The 19,620-nt window shown below is 43.5% G+C and overlaps 1 protein-coding gene across 3 annotated transcripts in view; it reads left to right on the top strand.

Moving 5' to 3' along the window:
- The first annotated feature begins 2,058 nt into the window (after positions 1–2,058).
- Positions 2,059–19,620, top strand: part of HEATR3 (HEAT repeat containing 3) — a 39,901-nt gene continuing 22,339 nt past the window's right edge. Inside the window, exons 1-10 of one of the 3 annotated variants that reach the window (XM_078063232.1) lie at positions 2,059–2,483; positions 2,615–2,787; positions 4,704–4,791; positions 6,697–6,809; positions 9,035–9,144; positions 12,138–12,278; positions 14,124–14,401; positions 18,738–18,828; positions 18,938–19,173; positions 19,372–19,454. In XM_078063232.1, coding sequence (XP_077919358.1) covers positions 2,346–2,483; positions 2,615–2,787; positions 4,704–4,791; positions 6,697–6,809; positions 9,035–9,144; positions 12,138–12,278; positions 14,124–14,401; positions 18,738–18,828; positions 18,938–19,173; positions 19,372–19,454 — 1,451 coding nt within the window. In that variant the 5' untranslated portion in view covers positions 2,059–2,345. The remainder of the gene's footprint in view (positions 2,484–2,614; positions 2,788–4,703; positions 4,792–6,696; positions 6,810–9,034; positions 9,145–12,137; positions 12,279–14,123; positions 14,402–18,737; positions 18,829–18,937; positions 19,174–19,371; positions 19,455–19,620) is intronic. The other 2 variants (XM_078063230.1, XM_078063231.1) reach the window with 2 other exon arrangements.

Here is a 19,620-nt window from a genome sequence, read left to right as displayed (position 1 = left end):
AAAAAAAGAAATTGCATATGCCTATTCTGTGCCAGATAGGCCTTGTTGGGCCAGTGTTGGGAGTACGGTGATCCATGTAGATAGGCAGTCTTGTCCTCACAGGGTTTAGTGTGCAGTTGGAGAGACTGTGTGGATGTCTGAGTATTATACACAAAGTTAAGGGGCACCTGGATGGCGCACGCAGTCAGCTGAGCATCAGACTCTTGGTTTCAGCTCAGGTCAAGATCTCAGGGTCAGGGAGCCTGCTTCTCCCTCTGCCTCTGCCCCTCCCCCTGCTCATACTCTCTCTCTGTCTCTCTCAAATAAATAAATAAAATCTTTAAAAAAAAGACTCTCTCTACCTCTCCCTCTGCCCCCCGCCCCACGCACTCTCTCTCTCTCAACTGAATCAATCTTAAAAAAAATTAAATTGTTAACTGTAATTTGGAGCTGTGCTTTGAAGCAAAGGAACAAGATAAGTGCAGTCTCAAGGGAGATCTGTCTCAGACTTTGAAATCAGAGGAGCTACCTATGAAAAAGTGACACTTGCATTCACCAGGACAGGGATGGGGACTGAGCCTTTTCAAGGTCCTTAGGCAGAAGAGATCTCAGCCCTATGGAGGGTGGCTAAGGGCCAGAGTGTAGGAGGTAATGTGAGATGAAGGTGGAATCTGGCCTTGCTACTTCCTATCTGCTACCTGGTAAGATTTTGTTCTTCATTCTAAGAGAAAGGGGAACCACTGAAAGGTTTTAATCGAGGGAGTAAATATGAGAAGGATGGAAAAAAATCACTCTAGCTACTCTTATGGATAGGCAGGGTAGAAAAAGGAAGACCAGAAGCCCCTGTGGTCAAGGCAAGAGAAGACAGTAGCTCGGACTGGGGAGGTGGCAGGACAAAATTGACCAAATAGACAGAAGTAGGAAGTAAAATCTACCAATATACATTTGGAGCTCCAAGTTTTCCTTGTACTTACAGTGGTCTTTGATAGGCCAGAAATTTTGTACAAGCTTAGCTACACCTCTGTGACTATTTTCCAAAATATGCTATAGTAATTAACGTTATTTACCTTACTAGACAGTCCACTCTTTGAGGAGGGGGTAGCCACGGGGTAGATCTTTTCTCCCATACAATATTGACCTGAAAGCTATGCATTTTGGGGGTGCTCAATATGTACATGTTTAATTGTAAAGACTACAGAAGATCTTCCTGTATAATTCCTTCTTTCTTAGTGCTATACTATAATTATTCAACTATAATTAATTATTCATATAATTTTATGTTTAAGACATCTCTCTCTAAACTGTAAATCCCCTAAGGACAAAGACAAAGGACAGGGACCAAATCTGTTTTGGTTATTGCTTTATTCCATTGCTCAGCACTGTGTCTGGTGCTCAATAAATACTTGTCAAAGAATCATTTTGCTGTTAAAAGTTTCAACCAAACATGTATGCAATATTTATTGTGTGCCAGTGAATGTTCTTAGCACCTTAAACACACTTAACACATTAATCCTTATTGGTGTTCCCATTTTTACAAATGAGGAAACCAAGGCAGGAAGATTAACTTAGGGAGTCCATCTTTTCAAACATTGATGTACATTTGGGCACTGGGGTGGCTCAGTCGGTTGGCCACTGACTCTTGGTTTGGGTTGGGTCCTGATCTCCAGTAGTGAGATCCAGCCCCCTGTGGTTAGAGCAGAGTCTGCTTGAGACTCTCTCTCCCTCTGCCCCTTCCCTCCAAATAAATAAATCTTAAAAAAAAAAAAAATAGATGTACATTCATTCTAAAACATTAACTGGGTTTTTGACTATGACAGGAGCTGTGCTAGGCCCTAGGGACACAAAAAAATCGTGATTAATAATTTTGAGCACCTACAAATTAAATATGTTAGGTTTGGTGTTAGGCGCTTTACACAATTTTAGGTAAGCCTCACAATAACCTTGCAAGTTAGGTATCCTTAATCGCATTTGATTATTGTGGAAATAAAGGTTTGGCAAGGCTCAGTAACAATAAACGTCACTAGCTGGTGGGAAGCGCGCTCGGTGCAGCCGGTGGGAGTCAGCAGTCCCATCAAAGTGCTGCCTCCGACTTCCCGGGAAAAAACACAGGACTCCGCCCCTCGTCCAGGTCTGGCCCCGCCCACTCTCATTACGCCTGCGCACTCCCCGCGCCAGCCCTCTCTTCCCCGCCGACACGCGGCACGCCTGCGCACTTCTTTCCCATGTGGGCTCGGGCCGTCAGCAGGCCCGCCTGAGCAGTGACAGCGAGACCCCCTCGGTAACAGGACCTTGCCCCTAGCTCAGCAGCCTCCACCGTCCTGCTGTTGCCCTCCTCTCTCGGTCTTTCCCCCGCAGCGCACATCGCCATGGGCAAGAGCCGGACCAAGCGCTTCAAGCGACCTCAGTTCTCCCCTACGGGCGACTGTCAGGCCGAAGCGGTAGGGGCGGCGAACGGGATTGAGGGAGAGGAGGATGACGGGCCGGCGGCGGAGCTGCTAGAAAAGGTGAGGCGGGGGCTCGCAGGGGCCGCGAGGGGCGGGGCTCGCGGGGAGCCCCGTGGCAGCGCGGTGCGCCCCTGCCGCGGCCCCCGCGCCTGCGCTCTGCGCCGCCTCTGACACTTGGTCCCCTCCCGCAGCTCCAGCACCCGAGCGCCGAGGTCCGCGAGTGCGCCTGCGCGGGGCTGGCCCGGCTGGTGCAGCAGCGGCCGGCGCTGCCCGGCCTGGCGCGCCGGGACGCCGTGCGCCGCCTCGGGCCGCTGCTGCTGGACCCCAGCCTGGCGGTGAGGGAGACGGCGGCCGGCGCGCTGAGGTGAGCCGGGAAGGGGGGGTCGCGGCGGCCAGCCGGCGCGCCCGTGCGTGCCATGCCCCGTCGCCTGGCACGGTGCACTTGGCTGCGGCAGCTCGGGAGACCCAGAACTGCCCAGGGTCTCCCATTTGCAGAGGGGGGATTTGAACTCAGCCTGCAGACTGCAGAGGAACCCACGCCGCCCGGGCCACACGCATTCCGTCTGTGCAGCTGGCTGCTTCAGCTGCAGCAGCCGTCAGGGATCCTCCCCGCAAGGCCTAACATCCTTTACGGTCTCTCCAAGAACCCTCCAGAGTCCCGAGGTCCTGTGGGCTCTTCCAGTGTGTGTGGCAGGCGTTCTGGGTGCAGGGGGTTTGAACAGGCAGAACGCTGAGCAAGAGCGCCGAGGTGCCTGCCTTCACAGAACCCATGTTGAGGAGACAGGAGCCCAGGAAACTGGTAAAACAGGTAATAGGAGATAGTGAGAAGGGCGATGGAGAATACCAAGAGGATGATGAGCCGGAGGTGGGAAGTTACTTTAAATTCCGATCTGTAGATGACACTTGGCCTGATGCCTCAGAGTCAGACATGAAAATCCAGGGGAAAAGCATTCCCGGCAGAGGGAACAGCAAAGAAGTGAGGCAGCAAAGGGCTTGACATGGTTAAAGAACAGAAAGTTTGGGACACCTGCGTGGCTCAGTTGTTTGAGCGTCTGCCTTCAGCTCGGGTAATGATCTCAGGGTCCTGGGATCGAGTCCGGCATCGGGCTCCTTGCTCAGCGGGGATCCTGCTTCTCCCTTTGCTTACTGCTCCCCCTCCTTGTGCTCGCTCGCTCTCCCTCTCTCTCTCTGACAAATATATAAGCTCTTAAAAAAAAAAAAAGAAAGAAACATAAAGGTTAGTGTGGCTGAACATAGTAGAGGGTGGGTATCATAGGAGATGAGGTTGGAGTGATGTCCTCAATAGTGTAGGGCTGAAGGGCCTATTGTGAGCAGGAGTGGCCTGATGTAATTTACCTTTTGAAAAGGCTCCTCTGATGGCTGTACAGAGAATGGACGGTAGAGGGGGCAAGAGTAGAAGTTAATGGTTGCAGTTCTTGCAGCTCTGTTACATTACGCTTGATTCATTGATTTAGCAAGTGTATTTTGTGTGCCTTCTGTGCACTAGGCAATGGGCTGGATAGGCTGTGGGCACGTGTTAGTGAACAAGACAGACATAATTTCTGTCCTTCATGGATCTTACAGTATTGAGGGAGACGGGCATTAACCAAATTAATCACACAATTGTATAGTTACAACCAGTGATAATTACAGAGGGTGCTATGAGAGGATATAACTGGGGGCTCAGGGAAGAAAACCCTAAGGGAGGGATGGGGATTAGCCACATGCTGGAGGAAATTGCATGTAGGAAGGCCTACCCTTTCCCTGAGGCTTACATATCCTGGGAGCTCCTGGAAGGTTGTGGGGACATCTTCCAATTCATCTCCATATACTCAGTGCCTGGCACAGTGCTGTGCACTCAGAAGGCAAGCAAGCAGTGTCTTCCCAATTAAAATTCAGTTTCGCCAGCGTTCCTTCGGCCTCGCTGTCATTCAGCCTCACCTTTGCTGCCCTTGAAGTCTTGATCCCAAGAAAATGTCCCTTCATATCAGACCATGCTGTGATTTGTTTGCATTAAGTAGGAAAAGTCTTCTCCCCTCTCCCTTCCCTGTTGCCATATACCTGTGTATTGTCTCAGACTTCAAAATTAAGTTGTTACGTGGAACCAGGATCAGAACAGATCTGATGGAAATCTGTGGATTGGTTCTGTAGCATCTTGCAGAAATCATAAGCAGTTTCATCTGGAAAACTGAAGTATGGGGAGAGATTAAATTTGAGAGCTTAAAAGTGTTTTGTGACATGTGCTCTGAGAAAGTAAAACATTTTAAACTTTTTGTGTAGAAACCTCAGTGCTTGTGGAGGTTTTGAAGTTTGTGATGACATGGTGACTAAGGATATCATGACCCCTCTGGTTGCACTGCTGAAAGAGGTATGTGGTTTTTAAAGTAGCTTCATGGTACTTTTTAACTGTAGCTTTTTGTATGCACCCTTAGTTTTTTTTTTTTTTTTAGCTCTTTGGTATTATTTTGTCTTCCCTCAAAACATTCTATGGGAATTTTGTTTTTTTTCCTAGAAACATTGATTTCTCATCATTAATACCAATCTCTGTTATCTTGTCCCTACTATCTTTACTTATATGCTAGTTGGAAAAGACCTTCCTAAAACTATAGACTGATTCCTTTAGACCTTAAATTTTGTAAATAAAAATAATTAGTCTTTATGGATTGCTTGTTTTTGTGTCAGTGGTGTTTTATGTATTATTTAATCCTTGCGTCAGTCCTATTTGGAAGGTGGTATTCCTGTTTTGCAGATGAGAAAGCTGAGGCATAATTTGCCATGAAGATTACATTACGTTTTCAAATTTAGTATCATGCCAACCTTACTGCATGATGGCGCATATGCATCAGGGTGCCTGGGTGACTCAGTCAGTTAAGTGACCGATTCTTTTTTTTTTTTTTTTTTTTAGATTTTATTTATTTGACAGAGAGAGACACGGCGAGAGAGGGAGCACAAGCAGGGGGAGTGGGAGAGGGAGAAGCAGGCCTCCTGCTGAGCAGGGAGCCCAATGCAGGGCTCGATCCCAGGGCCCTGGGATCATGACCTGAGCCGAAGGCAGACGCTTAACGACTGAGCCACCCAGGCGCCCCTAAGTGACCGATTCTTGATCTCAGCTCAGGTCTTGATCTCAGGGTCGTAAGTTCAAGCCCCACGTTGGGCTCCACGCTGGGCTGTGCGCCTGGTGTGGAGCCTACTTTAAAAAAAAAAAAAAAGCAGCAGCAGCTAAGGTGCTGTTAGTCCACTATTCTGTATTGATGGGTAATTTTTTTTTTAAGATTTTATTTATTTATTTGACAGCGGAGAGCATAAGGAGGGGGAGCAGCAGAGGGAGAGGGAGAAGCAGGCTCCCCGCTGATCAGGGAACCCAATGTGGGGCTCTGATCCCAGCTCATGGGATCATGACCTGAGCCAAAGGCAGACACCCAGCCGAGCCTCCCAGGCGTCCCTTGATGGATAATTTTTACTTAAGTCTTTATAAAGAATATCCAATTTTGATGAGAGGCATCAGTCTTACTCTGTTTAGAGTCTCGTTCTGAACTGGTGGTGATTTGCCCCACAGGGCATGTTTGGCAATGTCTGGAGACGTTTTTGATTTGAGGGTAGCTGTTGCTACTGGCATATGCAGTGGGTAGAAGGCCAGGATGCTGCTACACATCTTCCAATGCGCACGTCAGCCCCCACAGCAAAGAATCATTCAGTCCAAAGTGTTGGTGGTGCTGAGATTGAGAAGCCCCGCTTCAGAGGGTGCCGTGGATTATGCTAGAGGGGCAGGACCACAGTGGTACCGGGCACCAGCTTTACAGCCGGAATACCTGGGTCTGAATCCTAGCTCTGCCGTGTACTAAGCTACACCTTCAGCAGTCTCCCTGTACCTCAGTTTCCTATTTGTAGTGGATGACTGGGAAGAATAGTTCATCTGCTTCACAGGTGTGTGGGTCAGGATTAAATGACTTAATGGAAAGTGCTTAGAGTGGTGCCTTTCTGTGCCCGATTTACTATCTTTATTGTATTAGATGAAATACTTTGTATTGATTTTACATTTTAAAATGTTAAATGCTTTGTATCCAGTTTGTACAATGACTTGTGAACTTTTTTTGCCTATATTTCTTGCCAGAAGGGAGCAGGATTGTCGGAAGGGTACTGCTTGTGAGAATTGGATGAGCTCGTTAACCACTATAATTTCTGATGTTTAGTTTTTGTGATTCTTCACTATCATTAGCCTTTTTGTTTAATTATTCTTTTGAACCAGGGTACTAATCATGATATTTGGTTACAGTGTAGTGCTGGCCTGGATTCAAATGAGATGTCTCCACAGGAAAAAAAAGATCAGAACAGAAATTCTGTTGAGAACATAGCCAATGAGGCCATGAATGTGCTGTGGAATATATGGTAAGAATCTTTCCAGACAGCCTCCTGCTACGGCACCGCTCAGGCTTTTTCTGTTAGACTGTGGTGTCTGTTCTCCTTGGTGGGGCTGTAAATCCCTGATGTTAATGCTTGGTAGGAGGTAGTCTCCAGTGACCTAAGATCAGCCTTCCTTCCTAAGCCCTTTTCCTCATAGCATCACTACAGCTTTGTTTGCTTTATAACTCTTCTCTCCAATCATTGCTGCTGACAGAAATAAGAGGAATCGTGGCCATTACCACCTGCTACACCCCAGTTCTCCCCCAGGGCCCGCGCAACCTTAAGCAGTCACTGTGTTAAAGCTGGTCAGGCCTCCGAGCAGTAGCTGCTTTGGTCTGGCACCTGGAATGAGATGGGGGCCACAGCCCTCGGCTGGTGCTTTACTCCTCTACCCTGGCACTTGCCATTTGACAGGGAAGTGGATGCCTAAGAAGAGTTCCCGCGGCCCTGGTAGGAAGAAGGCCACACTCTCCATGATTGTGGCGGTGGTAGGCTGGAGTGGACTTGCAGCTAGGAATGGAAATGGCTAGAAACACTACCTGGATTTAGTTTTTCCTACCCTATTGTATGTCCCACCTTTCTAGCAGAATTCTGCCACAGTTCCTTATTTTCTAGTCAGCAGTAATGATAACTTCTGACCTAAAAGCACAGGTATATCTTAGAACACAGGACCAAGTTGGATCCTGAAAAGCTGCCTACATAGCAGTCTGAACTTGCCTGTGATATCATTTCAAACTAGTGGGTGCATTCCACCAGAAAAAGTGGAGAGATCAGGTCTGAGGAAATGACACTTGAGCAAGCCGGTGGGTACATTTTCCTGTGCACCAGATAACTTTAACTTACTTAATTGTTGGACTTAGAAGTTTTAAAAATTTTTCTTTGAAAAGAGCCTGAAAAAGTACTCTCCACACTCTCTTTCCTGAATGCCTGTGAGCCCTATCTATATCATTTCCAGTTGTCCTAGCTCTTCACGTTTTTGTTTTATACTTCATATTTTAAGTCATATATATTTAAGTTGCATACACATGTATATATTTGCAATTACTTTAACCCATGTATGCCTTATCTTCCTGACTATACCTGACTTTACTGTGGGCATCTTGAGGGTAGGTTCATAGCAGGGTTGTAGTAACTAGTTAGGTAGATAGGCAGGTAGAGAATAGTTTATCTTTAGATAACAGGATTGAATTTCATAATTTAGTCAGCTCTGTTTAATAATCTGGTCAGCTCTATTAGTATGTCGTGTATATGTGATACGTATGGAGGATTACTTTTCTCTGGAAACATGGATCAGATTATTAAAATCAGCTCTGTTTACCCTGTATTTAGTATGTATATTAACATTCTTAACATTAATTCTGACTTTTTTATTAAAAGGTAGTGTAGTTTGTTTTGTTTTGTTTTTTTTAAAGATTTTATTTATTTGACAGAGAGAGAGAGACAGCTAGAGAGGGAACACAAGCAGGGGGAGTAGGAGAGGGAGAAGCAGGCTCCCGGCTGAGCAAGGAGCCCGATGCAGGGCCTCGATCCCAGGACCCCAGGATCATGACCTGAGCCGAAGGCAGATGCTTAACGACTGAACCACCCAGGCACCCCAAGGTAGTGTAGTTTCAAATGTATCTAGTAATTTCTCTTTTGTAGACTGCAAATTCTGCTTGTTGAAATTATAATAGCAGTCTAGAGGGAATAAATAAAATCAGTTTTATTTTCTTTTAAATTAGTGCTTTTTGTGTAAGTGTAGAGGCCTTTTATCCTCACTTTAACTTACTATTATATTAGTGGAAGTAACCATAGGCTGGACCCAAGGAACCACCACTAACGAAATGTGCAATCTTTGGGTAGATCACTTCACCTTTTGGGGCTTGGGTGTCTTTATGTATGAGATGAGGAATAGAAGTTAAATGATTTCTAAGCCCTCTCCCAGCTCCAGCCTCGTATAAGGAAACTGGCATGCAGGTAAAGAGATCGGCTAAAATGTTCTACTGTGATAGAAATAAAAATACAGATAGCCAGTTTTGTCTGTGTACAGTAAATAAGAATGGGCATTGGTTTCTTCATCTATAAAAATGGTGGGTGTTTGACTCCAATTCTTGTTCTTGTTTTTTTTTTTTCTTTTATAAAGCCTAATTTATCTTTTCATGAATTTCTGTGGTTGATTTCTTAATGTTAAAATGTGAATAGTAAAACTTCTTTTTCCCCCTTCAATTTAGTGAATGCAGTGGTAGAGCAGTATCTATATTCAACAAAGAAGGGTGTTTGGAGATTGTATTAAAGTATTTAAGTAGGTTTCCCACCAATGTTGACCTGGCTATTTCAGTAGGTAAGTGAAGAAAAAGTGATGATTTATTAAGTATGTGTGGTCTTATTCAAAAATTTTTATTCCAACATAGCATGTTTATTCTATAGGAGTGATTTTTTTTTTCTCATTTTATATATAAATGTGTAACTGAGTTCTGTTTGTTCTGAATCTTTTAAAATCTATGATTAATACTTTACTTACTCATACAATTTTCCTGCTCTTCACTCTGGGAGGAAGGTAATTATGTGAGCAGTCTATTACCATTCTTAGAACACTTTATTAATTCTTGAAGCTTTCATCTCCCATTTACTGAGAAACAGTAACCCACAACTACCAGGCCTCTGAGCCAAAGTTAATTGGAATCTAGACTTATTTAAATGTCTTGTACCACTATCTCATACTCCCAGCAGAAAACTGATAACTTGTGCTTTTCTTGAGAGAGGAAAATAAGTGATTGAAATTTCATGTAGGCCTGCTTCCCTTCTGTGGGAAAGGGCAAGCAGAGATCAGCAGCTTCAGCTGCCTTGACTCCCTCGTGTTCTCGCTGTGCGGTTAGAGAGCCATAGTGGGGAGCCCTTGTCCATTTGGAGAGACAGACTGGAGGGTGGATGGCCCAGCAGAACTCTGGGAAGAGTGGAGAAATAATTGATGAAAAGCATTTCTTTTCTACCCATTATAATGGCCAGGCATCCAACTGTCCTTTTATTTAATTATGCATTTCTCCTGGCATGGACTGAGTGTGTTCCCCTTACTGATGCTTCTTTTGGCTCTAATGGATACTTTCAAGAGAATAGAAGAAAACAGTGGAATAAATACTACTGGGAAAAATTAAAAAATCAGTTTCTCAAAATGGAATCTTTGGCAGAAGGGTGATTTATGAGTAAATGTGGATTTTAAAAATGGTTGAACTAGGAAATTGGTAGGTGGCTTTTAATCTCAGAGGACAGTTTTTCTCACAATTAGGGAAATTCACAAAAGTTAGTTAATAGCTTTTAAAAGAAAAACTTCACTTCTATTTTTGTGTCTTTAGTCTTGTAGCTTTAGTTGTTTTTAATATTTGTCCTGTAATAAACTGTAAAAAAAATGGGTCTGAGGGCACCTGGGTAGCTCAGTCGTTAAGCGTCTGCCTTCGGCTCAGGTCATGATCCCAGAGTCCTGGGATCGAGTCCTACATTGGGCTCCTTGCTCAGTGGGGAGTCCGGTTCTCCCTCTCCTTCTGCTGCTGCTTGTGTCCCCTCTCTCACTGTGTCTCTCTCTGTAGAATAAATAAATAAAATCTTTTAAAAAAAAAATGGGTCAGAATAAAGTAATTTTGCATTGTATAATAATGTTTTCTTTTTGCATTTAGCTAGATTCGTGATTTTTTAAACAAATGTCCAATTACTTTGGTTTGAAAATCAAGCAAGGTTTACATACAGTAAAGTGAACTTTCTGAGATTCCATCCTATATATTAATATGGCTTTCTTTGCTCTTGTATTGACTTTATGGTAGCAACCTCAGTTTCTCTTGGCTTTTTGCTAAAGTGAATTTAATTAGTCTCTTAATGAAAAAGATTTACATTTGGATATATGCGTATATGTGGATTTGTATACACATGTATTTGGGGAACCAAACTAGATCCCAGCAGTAGCATATATTTTGACTAATTTGGATGGGCATGATCGACTGAAATTTTGAGACCTGGAAAGAAATGGATTTGTTTGGAATACACTAAGAAAAACACATTTGGGCTTGCTTCCTCTTTTGTGCTTCAGAGGTTCTTCTGTCAAACCTGTCAGGCAATCCCAGTTGTTTTGATACTTTCAGTTAATTATTTCTGGTATGCGAGTTGTAATCCATTGTCTTGTTTAACTCAAGGGAGGAGTTAAGCACTAAAGGGATCATATGTCTTTTAATATCATAGCCATCTCTTAACTTACTCATTTTTATGTAAAATACTTTTTTCTTTTTTTAGATTTTTATTTATTTATTTGACAGAGAGAGACACAGCTAGAGAGAGAACACAAGCAGGGGGAGCGGGAGAGGGAGAAGCAGGCTCCTGGCCAAGCAGGGAGCCTGATGCGAGGCTTGATCCTAGGACCCTGGGATCATGACCTGAGCCAAAGGCAGATGCTTAACGACTGAGCCACCCAAGCGCCCCCCCCCCTTTTTTTTCTTAAAGAAATACTGTTTTACCAGAAATAGCCCTAACTTTTAAGGTCATGCTGAATTTAAAGGAAGCCAGAATGTCCCCAAGTCCAGGGCTTGTTCTCGATAACGGAACTGCTAAAAGCGTCTCTCCCATAGGCTGTTTGCCACTGGTCCCCGACGTGTACAGAAATTGAGGAGAAACCTTAATAAATGTTCATAGTAATTTCACATTGTCGCACCATTTAAGAGCCTTTTAAATTGTATTTTGTAAAAGTTTATTTTGTAAAGAATTAGAAATTAAAAAGAAAAAAAAAATCTTTCATTGCACTGACAGTTTGAGAAGCCCCGTTTGCACGTACCATCCTTGAAGTAAAGCATACTTACTTTACAAAAGCTATCTGTGTCTGAAGGAGTTGTAAAGATGCAAATGTTTAGATGGAACTAGAGAGTGTAATGCTAAGTGAAATAAGTCAGAGGAAGACAGATACCATATGATTTCACTCATATGTGGAATTTAAGAAACAAAAAGGATGAATATAGAGGAAGGGAAGGAAAAAATAAGATAAAAACAGAGAGGGTAGCACACCATAAGAGACCGTTTACTATAAGGAACAAACTGAGGGTTGCTGGAGGGGAGGTGGGTGGGAGGATGGGGTGACTGGGTGATGGGCATTAAGGTGAGCACTTAATGGAATAAGCACTGGGTTGCAACTGATGAATCACTAAACTCTACTTCTGAAACTAATAATACAGTATATGTTAACTAAATTGAATTTAAATACAAAATAAAAAAAGATGTAAATGTTTTCTGATGAGTTAAATTGGTATAAATTATCCTAGCAGAATTCATTTGTGTTTTAATACTTAATTTTTATCTTTATAGCATATTGTTTGCAGACAGTGACCGAAGATAACCCAGAGCTGCTGAAATCTTTCAGTGCCCCAGCATTGCATGTACTGGAATCAGCAATGCTTTCTCCTGTCAGTTCCATGGAGTACATTCTATTAAAGACATTGGTGGCAGGTAAAATTTAGCCATAGGCGGCAGTGTGCTTTTTTTTTTTTTTAAATGTTTCATTTATTTATTCATGAGAGTCAGAGAGAGAGAGAGAGAGAGAGGCAGAGGCAGAGGGAGAAGCAGGCTTCCCGCTGAGCAGGGAGCCCGATGCGGGACTCGATCCCAGGACCCTAGGATCATGACTCGAGCCGAAGGCAGACGCTTAACCATCTGAGCCACCCAGGCGCCCCGGCAGTGTGCTTTTTTACTAATTTGTAATGGGTAGAGATGGAGGCCAAAATTCAGTCACTCGTTCATTTTCACCACATAATGACCTTCTGTGCTTATGTCTGTTCTGAAAATTGTAATATAAGTGGAGATCCTTAATTCAAGAGGTTATGCATAGTTGTGGAGCCTTCTAGAATAGGTTTCTTTTCAATTTAACAAGCTACTGTCTTTGTATAAAGAAGTGCTATTGTCAGGATCCTTTCTTGTTTATGAACCAGTGAGTTCAGAAATGGACATGACATGACCACTCTCTTTTCTATAAATTCTTTACCCCCAGCTCCTTTCTCCTTGGGATTTCTAAATGTAGAGATAAGAAATAATCTGGTGATCCGTTGAGTAGTGGGTAATTTATATATTTTCTGTATATATCTTCTTCCTGCTCTTCCAGAGGTAATTTATCATGAGAGGTGTTGTTTTTTAGTAGTGAAATATATGTAACATAGAGTTTACCATCTTGACCATTCTTGAGTGTATAGTTCAGTAACGTTAGGTACATTCACATTGTTGTGCAACCAATCTCCAGGACTCTTCATCTTGCAAAAGTGAAAGTCTGCACACATTGAACAACTCCCCATTTTCCCATCCTCCCACCCCCAGCAGCCACCATCCTACTTTCTGTCTCTGTGAACTTGACTATTTTAGGTGCCTCATCTAAGTGGAATTATACAGTGTTTTTCTTTTTCTGATTGGCTAATTTCATTTATTTTATTATTTTTAAATCTTTCTTTTTTTTTTTTTTTTTTAAGTAAGCTCACACCCAGTGTGGGGCTCAAACTCATGACCCCGAGATCAAGAGTTGCATGCTGTACGAACTATGACTAATTCATTTAGTATAATGTCCTCAGAGTTCATCCGTGTTGTAGGGTGTCAGAATTTCCTCCCTTTTTAAGGCTGAATAATATTCCACTCTGTGTATATATTTGACCACTCATCAGCAGATGGGCACTCGGGTCGGTGGCTGTTGAGTAATGCTGCTGTGAATATGGGTGGACACATATCTGTTTGAGTCCCTGCTTTCAATTCTTTTGGGTCCATATCCAGGATGTATTTTTATTTTAACAGTGACTTGTTTTGTTTTGTTTTTTGTTTTTTTCAATTAGTCTGTCTGCCTACTTAATGGTAGCTCCTGTTCTGTTTTGATAAGCAAAAAACCAAGAACCTGCTGTCTGGTTTGTCCAGAAACCTTGGAATTTTTGTGCATTTCGTTCCTCTCTTGGAATATAAGAAGCTGCCTAGGAGGGCAGCTCAGGTTAAGATGAAAGAGAGCGAGGCAGCTTCATTTGTCGTTTCAAGTGAAACTTGATCAGCGTTCTCTCGGTCTGTTGCTGTGCGGTGTGTCTGAGAGAGGCATTGTGTGCCAAGGAAGAGAGGTGATCATGCAGGACTGTAATAAAGGGAGCCGCCTCTGTGCGAAGCTTTTTTTTTTTTTTTTGACATTTAATAAAAACTGAACACAGGCAAAGGGTTGGAGATTTTTTTTTTTTATATTACACCTGAGCTTAAGAGAACCAATCTTGTGGAAACTGTATTTAATAAAAGCTTTCACAGGCGAGTCCTTTGTCCTTACGTGCGTTTTCCCCCCAGGCACCATTTGGAACCTAAAGGACATTATTCCATCCAAGAGTCAGGCAGAAATCATAAATGCCATACTGAAGATCTTGTCTGACGTTCTGGATGTGGACGCTGGTGAGACGGTAATTCGAATGCATGAAGCCGAAAGGCAGAGGTTAGAAGCTGCTGCAGAGACGGAGGACGCGCTGGAGAGCACCAGCCGTGGCTCTCTGATGGAAGATGATGAAATGGAAGAGATCCCGCACAAAAGGAAAGTCAGAAGGAAAACCTTCATTTCTGATTTGCTTCCAGTAAGTCAGACTGATGCATGCAAGCCTGGATTCATACAGCCACTTTCTTCTAATAGGTATCCTGAGCTTTGTAGAACCCTGTCACAGTGCAGTTATTACAAAGTGCAATTCAGTAACAGTCCGTCATGCTTCCTCATTGGCTCTCATTGCAGCTTTAGAAATCTACTCCCAAAGGGGGAGAAAACATCTCCTGTCTAAAATGAAACTTTTCTATACAGAGGATTTCCAAGAGGGGAGAGACCAGGACTTTTGTAACCCTTGAGAAACATGCAGTCATCTTCCTAACTCCTGTGTCTCCCCTCTTCAGTGACACACTCTGGGCCAGATAGTCTTCATTACTGAAGGAGTTTGTACTTTGCTCCGGTGGTACCTGCATTCTTGTCTCTTGTTTTCATATTTCTCCTTACCAAAATAGCAGGCTCAGCCCGCATTAATGAGCCCCCCATTGCTGAGCAGAGAAGGTTGGGTGCTTGTGAGAACTGGTGGTTGTTCGTGTTCACCGACACACTCGTGTTGGAGTAAAGGTGAGCAAGCTCCGGGGCAGGGAGCATTTCAGTGGAGCCAGTCAGCAGAGATGGAGCCATGCTTTGGGAAGATGTTTCCCCCCAGAGAAGGTCAACGAGTAGCTGGGGAGGCAGGGAGGACAATGACTTGGCTTTATTCGTTCAGGTGCACATTTTCTGTGCTCCTGGTGTGTGTGCCAGGCACTGTGCCGAATGCTGATGCTAGAAAGACAATTAGGACATTTTTATTGTCTTCAGGGACCTTTTCTGTCTTGGGAGGACAGACTCATAATTAGGATACATGACAGTGCTTGTGCTGAGAGCGGGGATAGGGCTGCGCACAGAGTTTTGAGGGAGTAGTTTGTAGAGCGAGGCACGCCACATAGACAGCCCTGATGGGAGAGGAGAGGCTGAGGTTGTCAGAGAAGGCTTTTTGGACAGAACACCTAGCTGTCTTAAAGGATGGGATGGGAGCAGCGTGGTGAAAGCAGGTTAGTGTCGTTAGGGGGCCTGGAGGCTGGGAGATGGGTTAGGCCGCTGACGGCATTCTGAAGAAAGAGGACGGAGGCTGAACTGCAGGAGCCCCAGCCCTGTCCTCGCAGGCTTCCTGCACTTCCAGGTGTGGCCTCTCCTGATCCTGAACTGAAACTAGGAGCTGTCTTCATTCAGAGTCTTAGAGTTTTGAGAAGTTTATGCCCAATATAAGAGTTCTTTAAATGGAATATACCTGAAAAGAAATATAACAGTATCCTCCTTTCCTGGATTCACAAAGTCTTGTAAAGCATGAATTGGTGGTATTTTTTTTTTTTTTTAAAGATTTTATTTATTTGACAGAGAGAGATAGAGCGAGAGAGGGAACACAAGCAGGGGGAGTGGGAGAGGGAGAAGCAGGCCTCCCGCAGAGCAGGGAGCCCGATGCGGGACTCGATCCCAGGGCCCTGGGATCATGACCTGAGCCGAAGGCAGACGCTTAACGACTGAGCCACCCAGGCGCCCCGAATTGGTGGTATTTTAATGAAATCATAATGTTGTCATGAGAACTACTTTCCCAGCCCCCATGGATAGATAGCCCTTAGGTGCACAGCATCCTGTTAAGTCCTGGGGTGAATATAAACATGAGAAGGCTGCCCCACCCTTGAGCTGCTTGCAAGTCATAAAGTTGCTTCAAAATCATAGCACAGCTTTTGGTGTGGGCGGGCACATATTTGAACCCCCAATTTACTGCTTGTTTTATAGTCTGAGTAAAATTTAAAATAAGTAAAACAAGATAGACAAAGGCAGAGCCCTAACAGCATTTTCTCTGCAGTTTGACATTGGAAGGGTGAGTTACAGATCTGGGACAGACGTGCTTCCCCCTCCCCCGCCGGGGGGGAAAGTCAGGATGTGACGGATCAGGGCTTGGAGGCTCTGCAGCTGTGGTCTTGCATGGACTGGCCCGACCGAAAACACGTGTACCGTGACTGACCACGCCGACTTCCCACCAGCAGGAGCGGGGAGTACGGTTTGGTTGTAAGGGAACTCTGAAGTGTCTGAAATCTCTTGCAGGGAGGGGGAGAGCGGCGCACTTGCGTCCTTCCACTGCTCCCCCAGGGACTCCTATAGGGAGAAGGTGGGGACTGAGATCCACATCTACCAAGATTCAGTGCCACCGTGTAAAAAGTACTGAAAATTAACCGTCATTTAGGCATTTACTTTTCTTCGTATTATTTAAAAATAGAACATTGCTGCTCATAAAATGCAGCGTTTTCTCATAAGGAAAGCTTGCTTTTTAAAGTCTCTTAACATAACTGAGTAGACCAGATGATTAACATGATGGTCAGTCAGCCAATGTTTAAGTGCCTGTACGGTGCCTGTATGTGCCTGGAATACAAATGTAATGTCCGACAGCTCTGGTCTTTCCCACTGCCTGGTGGCTGGTGCAGGAGGCCTTCGGAATCAAAACCTTTAATTTGCATAATTTAAAGTAAGAAAGTACAACCACAAATATGTAAAGAGAACCAACCCAAGTTGTCATTTTAACATATGCAGAAGTAGAGGAGTCCCTCGCCCAGCTTCCACTGTTACCCAGTGATCAAATCCTAGTCTGTTTTATTTCATCTATTTCCCCACCTCGCATATTTTGGAGCAAATCTCAGATGTCATAACATTTCATCGAGATTGGTTCTTTATGTTCATTTGATGACAATAAGAAGCAGAGAACGGTTCTGATCAGGAGAGTTATAAAGAAGTAGAACTTAATTTCAGGGTTCTTCTGAGCAAGATTTTCATATATCTCTAGGGGATGAGAGCTCCGCAACATCTCTTATTTAGCTTTGAGTCTCTAATAAACTTTTGTTTACTTGAATATCGTACACACACAAAGCAGGTAGGAATAGTTTTTATATATCTTCTTCCCAGCAGTAAAAGGAATACAAATACATTCCTAAGCTACATCTTTAAATGAGCACTTTGCTTTTAAAATAATTTTTATCAAAAATAATTATCTTTTAATAATAATTTTATTATTTTAAATTTATTTTTATTATTTTGTTGTTATTGTTATAGATTTGATTTTTAAGTAATCCCTACGCCCAGTGTGGGCCTTGAACTCACAACCCCGAGATCAAGAGTCGCATGCTCTCCCGACTGAGCCAGCTAGGTGCCCCTATTTATTATTTTTTAATAATAACTTTGAACATGGTTCAAAATTGCAGTCAAATTGTTGCACAAGAAGTTGCTGGAGGATTATAAATCAGTATGAACATTCTGGAAAGGAAAATAGGAACATGTCACAGGATCTATAGGTAATCCTTTGACCCAGTAAATCTAAGGAAATGAGAAATCCAGGTAATTTGAAATATTCCAAATTAAATGATAGTGTATCCATTTAATGGAATATTGTACAGGCATTAAAAGACAATTAGAAGCTTGTTGAAAGGGGGAAACATTCAGATGATAAAATATGCATTATTTTTAGCCTAGGCACTATTCTGGAATATCAACGTAGCTATTTCACTTTTCATAGGTAACTTGAGAATTAAGGTTATGTAAATTTCTACAACCCATTTTAAGTTCATGTTAATTATTTCCAGAGAAGGAAGTTCTCCCCTTTCTTCAGTCTTAAAGAAATGCCTTTTATTTTTTTTTAAGATTTTACTTACTTGTTAGAGATAGAGAGAGCACAAGCTGGGAGGAGAGGGAGAAGCAGACTCCCTGCTGAGTAGGGAGCCTGATGCAGGACCCTGAGATCATGACCTGAGCCAAAGGCCGACACTTACCCTACTGAGCCACCCAGGCACCCCAAAGAAATGCTTTCTTGCAGGGTTCAGAGAAAGCCAGGAAGCCAAGCCTGTCTGCACCTCAGCCAAGCTCTGTTGGGCACATAAGGGCTCGTTAGTAGTTCTTGTTAATGCATTCTTTTCCAACGAGACGTCTAAGCATCTAAAAGCTGGTTTGTTGTGTATAAGTGGCTGGTCTCTGAAATGAGCTCTTGTGTTAATCTTAGTGTTCTGAGCTACTTCTTAACACATTGGATTAAGTTTCAGGGTGAATTCAGTTCAGAATTCCGGAATATTTATCTTTTCTCTCCAGCTACCTAAAATAACCGTGTAGATAGATGGAAGCCCAGTTAACGGCGGCCTGCTGCCCAGTGCCAGGAGCAATCATAATGCTTGTTTGTGCTTCAGCACGTTATGACTTTTCTTCTGGCTGCCCCATCCCCCATGCATTCTATTCCAAGGGTAAAAATCATCCAGTAGGCTCTAGCTAAGGACATTCACGTGAAAATACTTTCCCAAACATTGCGAGTTAGTTGGTTGTTTATTTATTTATTTATTTATTTATTTATTTTTTAGCCCACTGACAAGGAACTGAGAGAGACCATAGCATTGTTGACGGCTCAGCAGACTGCTCTGGAAATTGTCGTCAACATGTGCTGCAGTGAAGGTTTGTTACCAGTTTATACATTTAGACATTCTCCCCCTGGACTGAAAGGGCAGCTTCCCTGAGGATTTTCTTAAATATTCCACTTACGTGTGGTTTGCACTCTTCCCAGATCCCTCTGATGATGAGTGGGAAGAGCTTTCTAGCAGTGATGAGAGCGATGCATTTATGGAGAATTCCTTCAGTGAGTGCGGTGGGCAGCTGCTGTCTCCCCTTTGCCTCTCCCATGAGGTTCACACCGCGTTCACCAACTACCTCATCCCAAAGAAGGTAGTCTGTTTCAAGTCCAGCCTCATTGTGGAGCATGGGAAGGGCTTGAGAGAGCTATTCACCGTGTATGCAAAAGAGGTTTGCTCGCACTTCCAGACTGTGGGTAATTGGTAAGAAAGAAGCTAGAACTAACAGTAGTGGGAGTACGCTGGAAAGTAGATCCTTCCCAAGCCTAACCATTTCACTTAGAGGCAGTAGGTTGGGGCTTGATAAAGGGATTGTGTGTAAAAGGATGCTAGTCTTTAACCTTTGCTTTACTGCCTTTCTTGAATCTAGATTTTTGAGAAAACTGCCTTTCCAAACAGCACTGCAGTTGACATATGTTTTAGGAGTCCCACTTGGAAATCTTTGGTCAGAAAGTAAGAACTTTTCTGTTTTCAAAACTCTTTGTCATTGTTATTACATGAAAGGATGGACCACTAACTAGAAGAAGCTGACTCCCCCCAGATTCAAGAGTTCTGTTCCTGTGCATATTCTCTAGGAAAATGTGTGCATATGTGCACTAAGCCATGAGAACGTGAATAG

This window comes from Halichoerus grypus, chromosome 15 (genome assembly GCF_964656455.1).
Source record: "Halichoerus grypus chromosome 15, mHalGry1.hap1.1, whole genome shotgun sequence".
Classification (NCBI taxonomy): domain Eukaryota; kingdom Metazoa; phylum Chordata; class Mammalia; order Carnivora; family Phocidae; genus Halichoerus; species Halichoerus grypus.
Note: the sequence above shows the minus strand (reverse complement) of the source record. Positions and strands in the feature narration are given on the sequence as shown.